Source organism: Natator depressus, chromosome 10 (assembly GCF_965152275.1).
Source record: "Natator depressus isolate rNatDep1 chromosome 10, rNatDep2.hap1, whole genome shotgun sequence".
In the NCBI taxonomy this organism is placed as follows: Eukaryota; Metazoa; Chordata; order Testudines; family Cheloniidae; genus Natator; species Natator depressus.
In genome coordinates, this window is record NC_134243.1 from 76,839,867 (window position 1) to 76,855,586 (window position 15,720).

Below are 15,720 nucleotides of genomic sequence, written 5' to 3' on the forward strand. Positions count from 1 at the left end.
GGCTGCAGCAGTAGCTGGGGGTTAGGAAAGGCTGGGCCCTAGTTTCAGAAATGACTTTGTTGTTGCAACTGCTTTTGGCTGTCACTGGCTGAAGAGAGCGGATGGGGGAAGAGGTGAGGGTGAGTGATACCCATTCATCGGCCCTTTACACACCTCTCCCTTCACACGTATTTCTAGGTTCCCTAATCTATGTATTCACAGCCCTTGCCCAGACCCTTCTCCTTCCTCCACCTGCATCGCACCTCTCACTTTTCCCCCCATCTAAACTCAGGGCTCTGCTCAGACCCCTCCCCTTCATAAATATTCATAGGCTGGGCACCACCCTCACCCCCCGACGTCCATATCCATCAACCCTTCCCCGACCTCTCCTGGGGTGCTGGCTCCTCCCCGCCGCCGGGGGGCGCTGTGAGCGGCGCAGCCCTGCCGGAAGCGCTCGTGCCGGGGCCACGGGGGAGCCGGGCCCCTCATGTCTCAGCCGCCGCTGCCCTTCGCCGCCCGCTTTGCGGGGCCGCCGCCGCCGCCCCCCCAGTACCGCTGCTTCCCCCCGCCGGGGGGGCTGTTCGCGCCTTCCCCCGCCGCGGGCCCCTTCCCGGGAGCCCAGCCCCCGCCGCCCTTCCTGCCGCCCCCGCCGGGGGCCCCCGAGCTGCCCCCCGCCCACCGTCCCCCCCTCCCCGCGGGGGGCGGCGGCCCCTACTTCCCCGCCCCCGGGGGAGGCTGCGGCCCGGCTCCGCTCGGCCGGGAGGCCGCCCCGCGGCTCCTGTTCCCGGCCCCGGGGCCGCCGGCCTGGCCGCCGCGCCCGCCGCCGCCGCCGTGGGGCGAGGGCAGCGCCGAGCCGCGGGGGGAGGCGGCCGAGGGGGAGGCCGCCCTGAGGCAGCGCGATGAGCTCTGGCTGGCCCAGTTCCTGGCCCAGAGGAGGCCCCGGCCCCGCGGCTTCCCCCCGCCCCCGCCGGGCGCCCCGAGCCTCAGCCAGGCCCGGCAGCTGGCGGCGGGGGCCCTGGGGCCGGTGGCCCAGCTCGCCGGCCTGTGCCGCGCCATGCGGCAGCAGGAGGCCGCTGGGGACGAGGCGGGCTGGGCCGAGGCCCAGGCCCGGGCCCGCGCCCTGCTGAGCGAGCTGCAGGAGCGGGTGCGGCCCCTGCGGGAGCCCGGCTACCTGGGCGAGCTGCGGCGCAAGGCGGAGAAGGCGCGGAAGCGGCGTCTGCGCCTCCACAAGAGAAAGCAGGAGGCCGAGGCGGCGCGGGACGAGGAGGCGGCCCGGGCGGCGGAAAGGGAGGCCAGGATCGACCAGTGGCGAGCCAAGTGTGTCCAGGAGGTGGAGGAGAAGACCCGGGTACTGCACCCACCCCGTACCACTGCCTGGGGCTGTCATGGAGGGGTGCTCGGGGTGCTGGAGCAATTCACACCGTGGGGGTGCTGAGAGCCATTGAACCAACCTATAAACCCTGTCTATAGGGTTGCCAGCTGTTGCGAAGAAACCCAAACACCCATGCCCCGCCCCCTTGCCCCCCCCCCCCAGACCTGATCACTCCATCCCCTCTCGCTCTGTCCACCCCCACCTCTCACTCACTTTCACTGGGCTGGGGTTGGGGTGCAGGGGTGGTGTGTGGGATTCAGGCTCTGGGGGGGGGGAGTTTGGGTGCGGGAGGGGGTTTGGGGTACTGGCTCTGGGATGGGGCTCAGGGCTGGTGTTGAGGTGCGGGAGGGGGTTTGGGGTACTGGCTCTGGGATGGGGCTCAGGGCTGGTGTTGGGTTGCAGAAGTGGGTGAGGGGTACAGGCTCCGGCCGGGTGGCGCTTACCTTGGATGGCTCCTGGTTGGCGGGCACAGTGGGGCTAAGGTGGGCTCCCTGCCGGCCCTGGCCCTGCGCCGCTCCCGGAAGAGGCCAGCACGTCCCTGCAGCCCCTGGCAGGGAGGGGGACAAGGGGTTCCACCTGGTGCCCCTGCCTGCGGGCGCTGCCCCCGCAGCTCCCATTGGCTGCAGTTCCTGGCCAGTGGGAGCTGCAGAGTCAGCGGTTGGGGCGGGGGCAGTGCGCGGAGACCTTCTGGGGCCCCCCATAGGGGCTGCAGGGATGTGCTGGCCGCTTCCGGGAGCAGGCCAGGGAAAGCAGGGAGACCGCCTTAGTCCCGCTGCACTGCCAGACTTTCAGCAGCCTAAAATCTCCTGGTTTGGTTTCAGTAGCCTCCAGGAGATAGAGCCTGATTCCAGGAGACGCCCAGTGAAACCGGGAGGGTTGGCAACCCTGGTAGAGTGCTGCCACACCCCCTGGTTTGAAGTGGTTTCCGAAACTACTTCAAGCCAGGGAGTGCGGCAGCACCCCGACTTCCAGCACCTGTGGGGGTGCTGTGCTTTTTGAGATGGTCCTGACCATTGGTAGTCCTTAAAGATCCATTGTGGGCGTTGACTCCATTGCTCTGACCAAATCCTGACATGGCTGATTGCGTTCAGTCTACATAAAATTTTCCCTGCACAGAGTTCTTCCTTTTTTGTCCTAAACTATTGTGTTGCCATGTACCAAGTGGCTAAATTGGAGAGTGCACTGATCCTTGTTGTATCCCTTAGCTACCTCACTGGTGTGCTCGTATGCTTCCATGCTTTGCCCTCCTTTAATGAAAGTTCCAAGAAGTGTGAGGAATTATTATATGCATCCGATGAAGTGAGCTATAGCTCATGAAAGCTTATGCTCAAATAAATTGGTTAGTCTCTAAGGTGCCACAAGTACTCCTTTTCTTTTTGCGAATACAGACTAACACGGCTGCTACTCTGAAACCAGGAATTATTATAATTCTCTCTTTTTTTTTTTTTTTTTAAATTTTGCAAGAGATTTTGCAAGAAATTTAGTAACATTCTTACAGCCCCACTTCCTGGAGTCAAGGGATTATGTGAAAATCCTTGCTTTCAAATTTTTTTTTTTTAAGTACATTTCTAGCCCTTGTGCTTGCAGAGAAAAGCTTGAGAATGTGACCCGAGTATCCTCTAGATGCTCAGGATGTGTCTGCACTACAGCAGCACGGCTGTGTGGCTGTAGCGCCATACTGTAGATGCTTCCTACACAATGGAAAGGGTTTTTCCACCGTTGTGGTTAATCACTTCACCAAATGGCAGTAGCTAGGTTGGCAGAAGAATTCTCTCACTGACTGAGCCATGTCTACACTGGGGGTTAGGTCAGCTTAACTAGCATGCAGGGATGTGAATGTTTCACACCCCTGAGCGATGTAGCTGGGTAAGGCTAAATTTTAAGTATATATCAGGCTTTAGAAACCAGAAGGCAAAGAAGAACCTAGAGTGAATTATTTTTTAACGTCATGATTTTTTGAAAACTTGGGGTTGGCAATACTGTTGTTGACCAGCTGAAAGCTCCATTCATTTCCATAGCATAATTCTCATTGTAAGCAATTTGGAAAAGTGTTTCCCTTTTTTTTAGCTCTCCATTTTATTTATATAATTTTTTTTTTAAAGCAAAAGATTTATTCTGCATTAGGGGCATGAAGAGGCGTGTCATAAGAGCTCTATGTCAGCTCTATGCCACCAAGGAGTTACTTAGTCAGGATACCAGATCCACTCACTATACAGTTGTGTTGTGTTACTAGAATGCTACAAAGCATGCAGTGTAAGTTTCAAGATCTGAGCCTATACATTTAACCTTGTGCTCTACTTACAAACTAGTACATCAGCCCTGGGTGCCAAATCCGGACCACCAGATGCTTTTGAATGGACCAGGAAATCTTTTTATTTACTTATTACTATCATTTATTATTATTATTTTTATATTATTTTCTTTGGAATCTGGAGTTTGTTCACCAAGACATTGGATCTTGACAAAAAATAATTGATTACCCCATAGTGCATCCTACCATGGGACTTGGATCCCAGTTTTGTTTAATCTGCATACATTATCTATCATTTTGATGTTCTGAGGACAGAATTTATTACGGTTTATGAATTTACCAGCAACCTCTGATACCACTGCTTTGGTGTTACTCTGCTGCTCTCCAATTTTTTAGGCTTCTTTGCCCTGTTTTATTTCTTTCCATTAAAAGTGACACAATAGGCAGGTGACTGATTTATTTCATCTCCATCATTGGAATATTGTTTTCACTTATTTTTCCCTTTATCCTATATGAGCTTTCTTTTTAATTCTTGCCCATATATATATATATATATGTAATCTCTGTACATTCTTCTGTTCACAGGAACGTGAACTTAAAGCTGCAGCAGACAGTGTCTTATCTGAAGTAAGGAAAAAACAGGCAGACACAAAGAGAATGGTGGACATCTTGCGTGCTTTAGAAAAGCTTCGAAAACTGAGAAAAGAGGCAGCAGGAAGAAAAGGTAAATTATTGGCACTTTGTGATCTATGCAGAAATACAAGAAATAAAACATTTTTAGACAAATATTATATAGGCATTCAAATATAGCTAGCAAATGTCTTAATTTTGCAAAACTCCATAATATTGAGAATTTTCCATTCTTGCATTAGGTAGCTCCTTTCTTCATGATTACCCCTATTTCATTGTTATGGATTAAAGGCTTATGCAACATGAGTAAGGCTGGCAAAAGCTTGCCCTGTGTAATTATCTGTGTAATACAAACTCTCTACTAAAAATGGGATATGATAATGGTGCCTTCCAAGCTCTAAAACTTCTGTTAAGTTTATGGAGACTTCAGATCGTCTATAAGATGAGTTGGCCCTCGCTTCGTAAATAAAGGGTATGTCTGCACTGTAATTAAAAACCCGCAGCTGGCGGGCTATGGGGTTGTTTAATTATGGTGTCCACGAGCTGGGACTGTTCCACCTCCCATGATCCTAGGACCTAAGCTCCAGCCCAAGCCCCACAAGCCTGAGTCAGGTGGCGTGGGCCCGCCGTGGGTTTTTAATTGCAGCGTAGACAATACCCAGGTGGTCACTTGGGGGATTTATTTGCAGAGGTCCCCATAAGGCAACTTTATGCTTAACTTTACTGTTGTGAGTAGTCCCATGGATTCTAATTGAAATCACAAATCAGTGGGACTTCTCATTCTAGTAAAGCTAAGCATGTGCGTGAGTGTTTGTAGGATCAGGGCCTTGGGTCGCAAGGTATTTTTTTGGTTTTGGGTCTTTTTCTTTCCTCAGATGGTACTTTACTGTTCTGTTCTGCTCTCAGGATATTTCAGCAGAATAGATATTTCTAAGAACAATAAGCTCTTGGAGACCTGATTCAACAAATCCCAGGATCAGGCCTTTAGTGGGTTTTCCGAAGGTATTTTGATAAGGACTTCTCCAGTAGTGTCTTTTTACTTGCTCCTGACTCTGCCAAATTAGTAACTTCAATAGGTTTCCTGCATTTATTCCAAATGCTTTATTTAACAGGTTCAGTTGGTGAGATTTTCTTAATGATTTGCTAATACAGTAAAAGCTGTGTTATCTGGCACTTTACCAACCAGAAAGCTCTATAAATCGGCATTTCAGGAGGGGGTGTGGGCTCTGGGAGGGAGTTTGGGTGCAGGAGGAAGCTCAGGGCAGGGGGCTGGGGCGCAGGAGGGGTTTTGGGCTGCTGGATCCAGGAGGCACTCACCTCAGGCGGCTCCCCACAAGTAGCGACATGTCCCTGCTGCTTCTAGGCGGAGGCATGGCCACTTCCAGCCAGGCGGTGCTGCGGGCTGGCTCCGCAGCTCTCATTGGCTGGTGACCACAGCCAATGGGAGCTGCAGGGGTGGTGCCTGCGGGCGGAGGCAGCGCGCAGAGCTGCGTGGCTGTGCCTCCACCAAGGAGCATTGACCGTAGCCAGTGGTGTCTGCGGGGGTGGGGTCTGCGGGCAGAGGCAGCGCACAGAGCTGCCTGGCCAGGAGTGGCCACACCTCCGCCTAGGAGCAGCAGGGACACGTCATCGCTTGCGGGGAGCCGCATGGACCTGGCACCTCGACACCCATCCCGCAACCCAACCCCCTGCCCCGAGTCCCCTCCCGCACCAAAACTCACTCCCTCTTAGTTAACCAGAATTTTTGACTTACCAGCACCTCCCATTCTCCCAACGTGCCAGATAATAAAACTTTTACAGTAATAATAATAATAATGAATAATTATATTAGGTGGTATTATTAACAATCGTAAGTTATATTTATTTAAGCAGTATGTGCTGAGTGTACCCAATAACCAGACTATCGGGAACATTTTGTACATAAATAATAAACGTCATGAATAGAGTACCTGGCTAGTGAGGATTCGGAAGATACTGCTTGAGCAGTTACCTTAAATTCCATTCTTATAGGATAGTATCTCTGAAAGATTGTTGTGTGTAACTGTAGTATTCTGCATGATATACATTTCTTTCCAAACTCCTTCTTGACCCACGTCATTTTATTGGAGAATAGTCATGAGGAAAATGGGTGACCAGATATAAGTTATTGGAGATTCTGCAAACTCCACTCTCAGTATGAAACCGAAATTAGTACCATTTCTGTGATTGAAAATTATAACTTAATTCACTGTCTGTATAGGTGTTTGTCCTCCACCCTCAGCAGATGAAGACTTTGAACATCACATACAGAGGCTGAGGACACTGATCAGAAAACGCTCTGAACTGTATGAAGCTGAAGAGAGAGCATTAAGAGTTATGTTAGAAGGAGAACAGGAAGAAGAGAGGAAAAGAGAAATGGAAAAGAAACAGAAGAAAGAAAGGGAAAAGCTTCTACAGCAAAAACGTGACATTGATTCCAAGTTATTTGGGGATCCAGGTACGTTTCTGCATATTTTAGTTCAGTATTGGGGAGGTTTTTTTCAAAACAAGTCAGATTAAAATGCAAACACAACTTTGCTTGGAAAAGCTGCTATGTGCTGAAATTACTATGAAGAGCAGGAGACAAGATACACAAGTTCATTCATGCCCTTTCATTATCATGTTCATAGAATTGGAAAATTACTTTATGTAAGAGGAGTATAGTCACAGTATCACAAACTATGATTTCACCAAACCTTACAAGCCAAGCAGGATTAGGCTGAATTTGGTATTTAAATGGAAGACGTCCCACAACATGTTGATATGTTAGTATTGGTGATTCAGCAGGTGTCATTGCTCCTTTTAGTACAGCCCCAATACCAGTGTGTTCCCAGGGAGGGAGATTGCTACTGGAAGTATTGTCTTTTGTAAGAGTGGAGAAAGTCCTAACCACTTGTAGGCATCAGAAATCCCATAATACTTTTTGTAACAAGAATATATTAATTAGCAAATAACTTTAAACAGTAATCACGGAGTGACAGGTGAGATATGGCACCTTTAAGGATCCTAACACTTTTTGATATTGAAGGTCATATCTTGTTGAACAGTTTTCTTATGTATGTGTTTTAACAGATGAGTTTCCTCTTAATCATCTACTGCAACCCTTTAGACAATATTATTTACAAGCTGAGCATTCTGTACCAGCCCTCATCCAGATAAGGTAAGAGCAAACATCTTTAGTTTATTAGTGGTAATGAGGTGGTAGTCTGTCATGTAGAGATTTGTGAAGATAAAAATTACATAGTCGGTTGTTTCTTTGACCTCCAGAGTATAAAGTTTATACCATGAATTCTCATCAGATCACTTTGATTATAAAATTGGCAGCTCTGTTTGCCTAACTCCGCTTTCAGCTAACATAAATGTATTCCCACCCAAAAAACTTCATTAACATAGAGTTATAATTGCTGAAATATATTTCCTCACAACACCCTGAACATTAAAAAGCAAACAAATAATAAATTAAGGCAACTTTCACACGCAATATTAATCTCAAAGTACTAGCTCACTACAATCATAACATATAATCACACCAACACACTTGTGGTTGCTAAAAACCTCGTTTTCAAGTCAACAATATTACTGCCCTCTGCACACAAAAAAACCTTGTGAATTTTCCTGGAACACTTGACCTGCTTTTACATGGGAGCATGCTTACCTTCTCATAGAAAGTTTAAAATTAAGTTTTACAAACTTTACATTTTATAAAGTGCATAGACTTGCAATATCCAAGCTGCCATGAAACCAGTCTGGAAATGAAGGGTCCGTGTCCTCCTTCTGATCCTAAACTACTGTATAACTATGTACAATGGTGCAACCTATAAAATGAAGGCAGCATACTTACTAGGGTAAAGTACATGATTTAAAAAATATATATATTGATGTCATTTAAATTTAATTCAGGAACATTATGCTTTTGACTCTTTAAATATGCTGTAGGCTTCAGCATAAAGTGTAGTGAATCTCCATATATAATTGCTAGAAACTTGCATGCTCACTCATGCTCATTTCATGTTGGTTTAAAAATGTATCTTCAAGTTTTTGCTTTGAAGAATGTAATTCAGAAGTACATTTTATAATGTGTTTGTATATGAAACAGTATGAAAAAAGAACATGTATGTGAATGTATTTTGTTAAGGTGTGTGAGGTGGAACAGAACAAATGCCTATCTTAATCTTTTTTTTCTATTAAAGGCATGAATGGGATCAGTATCTGGTACCAGCTGATCATCCTGAAGGAAGCTGCATCCCTCCAGGATGGGTCCTTCCAAGTCTCCCTACCAGTGACACCTGGGCCACTGCTGTTAGATAATTTTATAAGAAGTCAGTCTGAAGTGGTAGGAATTTCACATATAGGTAGGTAGATCCCAAGTTTTCCTTGAAATCTACACCACCACTTCATTTTTTTAATTGTAAAGCATGTGGCAAGATACTGGAGTTGGAATTTCCTGAAGAAAAACGATAAGAGAAAAATGTTTTCCACCTCCTGGATTAACAGATAAATATCCAAGTGTAAAAGATAGTATAAGCCATGTTTGTTGTTAATGTTGTGGTGCTATAGAATTACAGTTCTGTTATGGGCCTTTATTTAACTAGCCTTTGGATTTGAGTGAGTTTGTTTACAATTTGAGGGTATTGTAAGTGGGCTGATACTTTTGCAGAGCATGTGTGTGCAATCAAAATGCTCACATTGGACATCAGATTTAGCTGTTTCCCTAGCATGTAAGCTTTCAGTTCAGCAGTCATCTCTTCTCTCTGAACTCTTCTGGTTGTAGAGATAGTGAATGACTATCGCCAAAAGAGGTGAATTTCCATAGAAAACTAGTGTTGAAACAAATTTCTATTCCAAAAGTAGTATCAAAGTCAGTGAACACTCTCGATCTAAGGTTTGACCCTGAAGTTCCAGATCTCTTTTTAAAACAAAAAACAAACAAAAAAATAGTCAACACCACATAATTATAGAAGTGTAGACATTTCTAAGAGTCACTGTGGTCAACCTGAGTTCTAGTCTTCACTCTACCACTGGCTTGCTTTGTGGCCTTTGGCAGTCAATAAGCTCTTTTTGTCTATTTAAGCAAACTGCAAAATTATGAATAATTTCCTACCTCACAAGGATTAATGTTGTATAGTGAGTTTAAAATGCTAAGTATTACTTATATTGATATGCCGTTTAGCCATTATACATCAAACGTAGCTCACAAATTTAAGATTATTTTCCTAAATAAAAAGTGTGAGCTCCACAGATGGCCTCTTTCTTTCAGCCAGATTAGTAGCCAGCTTTTGGGCATTATACATGCAGTAATAATGCATGCAGCTTTAAAAATCTAGCTCTTTGATTATCTCCTGTTCAAAATCAGTTATTTTTGCTTAATGAAGGGCTTAAAAGTCTTGTTTTCAGTTTTGTTATAAGAATGAAAAGGTTTTTCCCCCTCTGGATAGTCATGTGTTGCACTGTGTCCAAGAGACGCTTTGCTTATAAAACCTGAAATTTTGTATGTGCTCAATCTCCTATAGACTAGACACTCGAGCCTAATATTCATGTGATACCTGTTCCATTGACATTGTATTTGGGTATGGTGCTAATAGAAGTATCTTGACAATCCATAATTGTATCATCATGCTCAAAAAGGTAGACTAGCCATTTCACTGTATATAGCTTGATAAATAAGCCTACTAGAAAAAAAAATGTAATAAAAGCTGAAGTCTAATTTATTGTAATTGTTCTTGCTAGTTACTTGCTTTCTTTGTAAGTAGATACTATTTGTAAAATATAATTTGATCAAAAATACAACTCTCATTTTGTAAGTGCATTTTATACTTTAAAGAAATAAAAAATAATGGAAACTGTCATAAATACCTGTTCTCTGAGGGGGAAATTTTCCATGGTCCAGAGGACCAGCACAAGCCTTTGCATCACTTAATCTCCATAGTATGGGGAGGGCTGCTGGCAGAGTAGCCATACAGGCAAACATCCACAACTCTTTTCCCTAAGCACTACAGAAGGTTCTGTTTTGCAGCTGTTTTGTGTACAGGCCAATATATAGGACAGTGATGGGGGCATGGAATGGGATCCGTGTTTATGCAGGTTCTAGTTCTACCTACCAGATCTATGCAAGTGATTCGGAGTTGCAGTTGCTATTCCAGCCCATAGGCTTCAACCCTGCATCTTGGCCCCAACGCGAGGGAGTGGATTTAATCTTTCCAACTCACTTACACATCAACTGTATAGAAAGTATCTACTCAGACTCCATGTGATGAAATTCATTTCACCCTAAAACTGCATCAGGAAATCAGCATATGGTTGACTAAAATATAGTGGCATATTCAACACCATTTATGTTGTGGCTTTACAAGTAAATGTTCATAATTTTTAACTGAAACTTGTGCCCAGAGTTGAGATCTGTCAGTATGGGCACACTGAGCATTACTGACTTGAAAGGGTTAAAATGAGAGTGTGACTCTTTTTTGCCAGAGAGAATGCAGCAATTGTTGCTTCCATGTGTATTACCTTAAACACCATATGATGATCTATATCATAAAGTAATTAAAGGGAATGCCAGGGTTTCTGCTTTACAAAAGGGGGAAAAAAATTTGCTCTTTTTAGCTTCCTGTTACACAGGAAATCTTTACCCTAGAATTTTATTTGCTCTAAAACAGTGGTTCTCAAACTTTTTTTTTTTTGCAGACCACTCGAAAATTGCTGAGGGTCTCGGTGGACCACTTCATGATCTTTCCAAATGTTTGTATCGTTAGCTAACTATTGTAAAGCGCTTTGGATAAAAGCACTATATTAAAAAAAAAAAAATCTAATTTTTTTTTTGTTCTACAAATAAAAGCACACAACTCATAGTCTTACCTTTCTAATGCAATGGATGTGCCCTCTCTTCCTCACCACAGCAGCCCCTGAGCTAGGGCTGGGAAGGAGGGGGGATCTCTCCCCCGCCACAGAGCTGAGGCTGGGAAGGAGGGCTGTCTCTCCCTGGCAGCCACAGCTCTGGAGCTGGGGAAAGTCACCTCTTTCTCTGGCCGCCGCAGCCCTGCACATCCCAAATTCCCCCCACCCCCTCTTCTAACTCCACTGCTCCCTCACACCTACCCCCTGTTCCTCCCAAGGCCACCCCCTCACCTTACATGTGTGTCTTCTCCAGGGTCCATGCACCTAATTAGCGGAACCACGCCTGCGCAGCTCCACTAATTAGGTGGACGGCCCTTTGTTCTCTTGTGTGCAGCCGTCCAGGCGTACACCTTAGAGGGAATTATCCGCGGACCACCTGAGTGGAGCTCACGGACCACAGTTTGAGAATCTCTGCTCTAAAACAAAACTTCAGTTCTATAAAAACAGTGGCAGCAGCGCCCTCAATTTATAAAAGGTAATGAGTGACCAGAGGATGTTCAGCATAAGTGGTTAGGCTCCTTATTGTGTCAAAGGATATGGTGATGCAGGCTAACTGATTAGACAGCTATAATCTAAAACTGTAGAAACGTAACTCGGACACCTGACTTTGTGTGTGCAAGCATTTAAAGAATTGAGCAGTGGATAAACATCTAGTGTATGTGAAACAGCGCAAGTTTCTCTACTTCATGGGAAAAGCTGTATGATTTCTTTTTAAGGTACGCATAACTTTATACTTCTATCTTGTTTATAAACATAAAATTTAAAATGCCAGTTGATGTACTATAGAGCAAAATATACTCCAGTTATGTAGTTTTAATATAGTTCGTATAGTCGTCTGTTCCTTTTCCTTGTTAAAATATTTTGATTTTCAAATGAAGAACACGTGTTTTGATGTGTGAGCTACCAACTGAAGAGGAACTCTTAAAATATTGTGCCACTTAGTAACTATTATATCCAAGTTTGTGGTTTGCTTCTAAAAGAATGTCTTCAAATAAACACTCATCTGATGAAACCTATGAACTGAGCTGAGTCCAGAAAGGCATTTTCCTGCTACCTTGTGAGGTTTAGAAAAATACTGTGGCTCAAAAGAAGGTTGATTATAAATTTCCATGGCTCCTTTGGCTCCAATTCCATGTTTGGTCGCAATACAATTTCAATTTTGTATAGTTGTAAGACATTCTGTCCACTCCTGTACTAAGTGTCATCTTTTTTTAATTGACTTGATGTGTATTAATTAATCTGTCAACCTGGATCCTCTAGTGTGAAACTGACTAAGAGTGATGTGAAGATGTCACTGGATGAATGAGTTCAGAATACCTGTTAAAAGTGTATTTTGGTATAAACTAGTATTTACTGGTAACTCTGCTTTTATTTTTTAGGCAGGCAGGTTTCCCTGTAATCTTAAAAGTGGAAGCCTCAGTTATATTTATTTTTTTATAGTATATCATAATGGTCCATTTGGCATTATAATCCAAGCTATGAACCTCTGAAAATATTTGTAGTGCTGACAGACCATTATCTAGTGTGTCTCTAGTAGTCACCACTTCTTAGGTCTGATGTACACACAGTTTTTTTGTACCAGTATAATTATTTAATGGGGGGGCGGGGGGGATTTTTTTTAATCAAAATCGTGATACCAGTACAACTCCTGCTGTGGATACAGTTCTACCAGTATATTTCATTCTCCTTGTATGGGAATGGCCATACTGGTATAAAGCACTTTTCTATGTGTGTGACTGTATGATACTAGGGGGATTGTACTGCTTTTAACTATAGTTAAAGTGGGTTAACTTTTGTGTATAGACAAGCCCATGTTTTGGCAAATCCAGTATAGCAAATATTTCAGACAGATGTCAGAACACCAATTGTTATGTTCACAGTGGCTTTAGGGATTGCATTAACCCTCTTCATTTAATCCATAAAAGTGACTTTTAAAAATCTTTCTTTAGGAAAAGGTAACAAAATGTCCTTTTTTTCCCATATACATACCTGACTGCCATTGACAATAATGGAAGTTGCACCTATTTTGAGAGAGAGACTCTGTCTATTATTTAACCCTACAGGAACATCCTTCTCCCTGCAGTATGCAATGTCTGCAAGATAATATTAACTACATAAGTGTGGACTCTTAAGTATATGTAGTCCTGGTAACCGAAAGAGCAATGTTTCACAATCATTTCTTTTCAGATACAGTTTGGCTGTGTTTTTCTGTGACACTTACGCAAGCTGTAGCTTATGCTGAACCTCTCTTAAGCATGGAGCAGATGGTCTATGCCTGTGTAGGATTCCAACTTGTTGCACGTGAAATGTATTAATGAAAATACACGTGCAGCATTGCAAAGCTGGTTACTGTCCATCTGGCTACAACTACAGCCCTGGATGCACATAATCCTTGTATTAACAATCCAAATAACAACCCTTCTGTAATGTTAATATAAACTGGGTATGTTAATTAGGTCAGTTGCACCTAGGTATTGTGCATAGGAACATTGATATTTTAGTCTAGTAACACAGTATTTAAATTTGTTTCCTAATGAATGGAAGTCTGGCTGTGAGTTGATTAGGTGCCTCTTCCTTGTGAGATCCACATTGTTCATAGGTGCTGCTAAGTCCTCTTTGTATAAATTCTGCTTCTTTTTTGATGTACTTATCCTCACTAATGAACAAACCTTCCCTCTTATTTGAAAAAATTATGGGCAGAACAGTTTTGTGAAAATTGACATGATTCCAGCTACTTTTTATTTTTCCGGAAAGATTATAAGCAACTGCTGTGTAGGGATTTTTTTTGTAATAAGTACAGACTTTAGATTCCAAGTCTTATTAGAAGTCTTGCTATCAAGACTTGCCAGTTAACATTATGCAAAACGTTATCAGCTCATCATAGATAAGAAATTAGGGAACTGGGATTCTTCATCTGCCTATGCAACAGAATCTTTATTTTTCACTTAACTGAGTCATTCATAGCCTAAATCTATTGGCACTATTGTAGGAATACTTTTCACGCCACTAATCCCAGTTCACCAGATTCCGCCCTTCTCTCCCTGCCATTCCAACCCCAAAAAACCTTTACCACGCTAAACATTATTTGATTTCTTTGTAAAGTTTGTCTAGATAATATAATAGCAACAACCCTCTAACAAGAAGTGTGGTGGTTATCTCAGCCCTCACAATAGCAAGGTCTGGAAAACAATGTGGGCAAAACCTCCCAAATGAAGGGCTCCAAAAAATGACCGGTATGGCAGAGAGAGATTTTAAATCACGTAGAAATAAACTGTATGGGCTGACCCTCATTATTCTGCTTTTTTTTAATTTAAATAACTCATAGGAATAAATGTGAGTGTGCTACATTTGAGTCAGGGGCGGGCGTTTCTCCCCATGAGGCATAGCTGGAGAAAGGGATGTGTGTGCGCCCAATAGTAATGTCAGCAATTCTCTCCTCTTTCCAGTAATCGCATCTGGATTTGTGTGCGTCGGTTAAGATGCCCCAGTGCCATCTCAGCAGTCACCTTCCACCTGCTCTTTAAACCCCTAGTGGGCCAGCCATGTGCGGGGAAGCCCTTGGGATTGTGCTGCGGAGCTCTGACCTTGCTGCTGGGTCATGTCAACTGGGCTAGGAGGACGTCTATTTGTGCTTCCACTCTACTGTTCCCTGGCCACTGGCCTACCAGTCCATGGTTGAAACTGCCTACCCCTCCCCACAACCCAGGGTCATCCTTAAACTGCATAAAGGGTGGAGAGGCTGAGCAGTGGCTTCCTGAGGTGCCATTTTAGCCTCCATCTCCAAAAGAACTGCCAGTTGGTCCCTTCCCTGTTCTCCGCCTTCTGGTTGGGAGCGGGAATGGAAGGAAGAATGGTGGGTGGGTGGGTGGATGGATGACATGAGGAGGTATGTGGCAGTTGAGAATAGACTGGGAATAGTGAGGGGACGAAGAAAGAGAAGTGGATGGAGAGTATTGAAAATATATGGGGAATTAAGCTTGAACATAGTGGCGGATGGAAGTGGAGAATGAATGAGTCTTGATCATGCGGCAAGTGCAGCTGAAGTCTAGGTGACTTTTAGTGACTATATGCCACCTGTTCAAGTTATCATCACTTACCATAGGTATCAAAACAGAACAGTTGATCGGTGGATAGACGAGAGGACTGTTGGCTGTCAAAGATTTGGAAAGCCATTTAAACTAACAAACTGAAAGTTCACATATGCAAATGATCAAATGAGTTGCAGTTACAGGCTCTTCTCTGGAAAGAGGATAAAAGAATAATTGCATGCTGGTTCTTCATAAGAACTTCTTTTGAGGTTAGAAATATAGGGCCAAGAAGGTAGATCAGCTGGCTCCAGGCACATTCTGGATGTGTATAGATGTGCACTGCGTTGGAACTTAGAAAGTCTGTTTAGCAGAGTGCAAACTGGCAAATGGAAAAAAACCTGTCTCCTTTAATTATCCATGGCAAGAGCTTAGTTGTCAGTTCCTCAGCGAGCATAAGGTGTGTGTGTGTGTGAGTGGACAGACCTGATTCCGCACAAGAACAGTATGTCACTAATGTAGAGTTGAGCACTGACCATATGTGGGTCATAGGT

General features: G+C 44.2%; 2 protein-coding genes across 2 annotated transcripts in view; both read left to right on the plus strand.

Annotated features, from left to right (window-relative positions):
- The first annotated feature begins 466 nt into the window (after nucleotides 1-466).
- Nucleotides 467-10,034, plus strand: PDCD7 (programmed cell death 7). The gene is made up of 5 exons (XM_074966565.1): nucleotides 467-1,327; nucleotides 4,188-4,326; nucleotides 6,472-6,708; nucleotides 7,323-7,410; nucleotides 8,441-10,034. The coding sequence occupies exons 1-5, from the start codon at nucleotides 467-469 to the stop codon at nucleotides 8,556-8,558; spliced, it is 1,443 nt and encodes a 480-aa protein (XP_074822666.1). The 3' UTR covers nucleotides 8,559-10,034.
- A 901-nt stretch (nucleotides 10,035-10,935) lies between these two features.
- The window catches only part of UBAP1L (ubiquitin associated protein 1 like), a 29,901-nt gene continuing 25,116 nt past the window's right edge, over nucleotides 10,936-15,720 (plus strand). The window contains exons 1-2 of the mRNA XM_074966564.1: nucleotides 10,936-10,985; nucleotides 11,395-11,616. The gene's annotated coding sequence lies outside the window, so the exon portion shown is untranslated. The remainder of the gene's footprint in view (nucleotides 10,986-11,394; nucleotides 11,617-15,720) is intronic.

Excerpts from the sequence above, each read along its gene's own strand:
- PDCD7 (XM_074966565.1), top strand. The coding sequence starts at position 467 with ATGTCTCAGCCGCCGCTGCCCTTCGCCGCCCGCTTTGCGGGGCCGCCG. Across the intron at positions 1,328-4,187 it reads AGGTGGAGGAGAAGACCCGG|GAACGTGAACTTAAAGCTGC; the intron begins GTACTGCACCCA and ends TTCTGTTCACAG. Across the intron at positions 6,709-7,322 it reads CAAGTTATTTGGGGATCCAG|ATGAGTTTCCTCTTAATCAT; the intron begins GTACGTTTCTGC and ends GTGTTTTAACAG.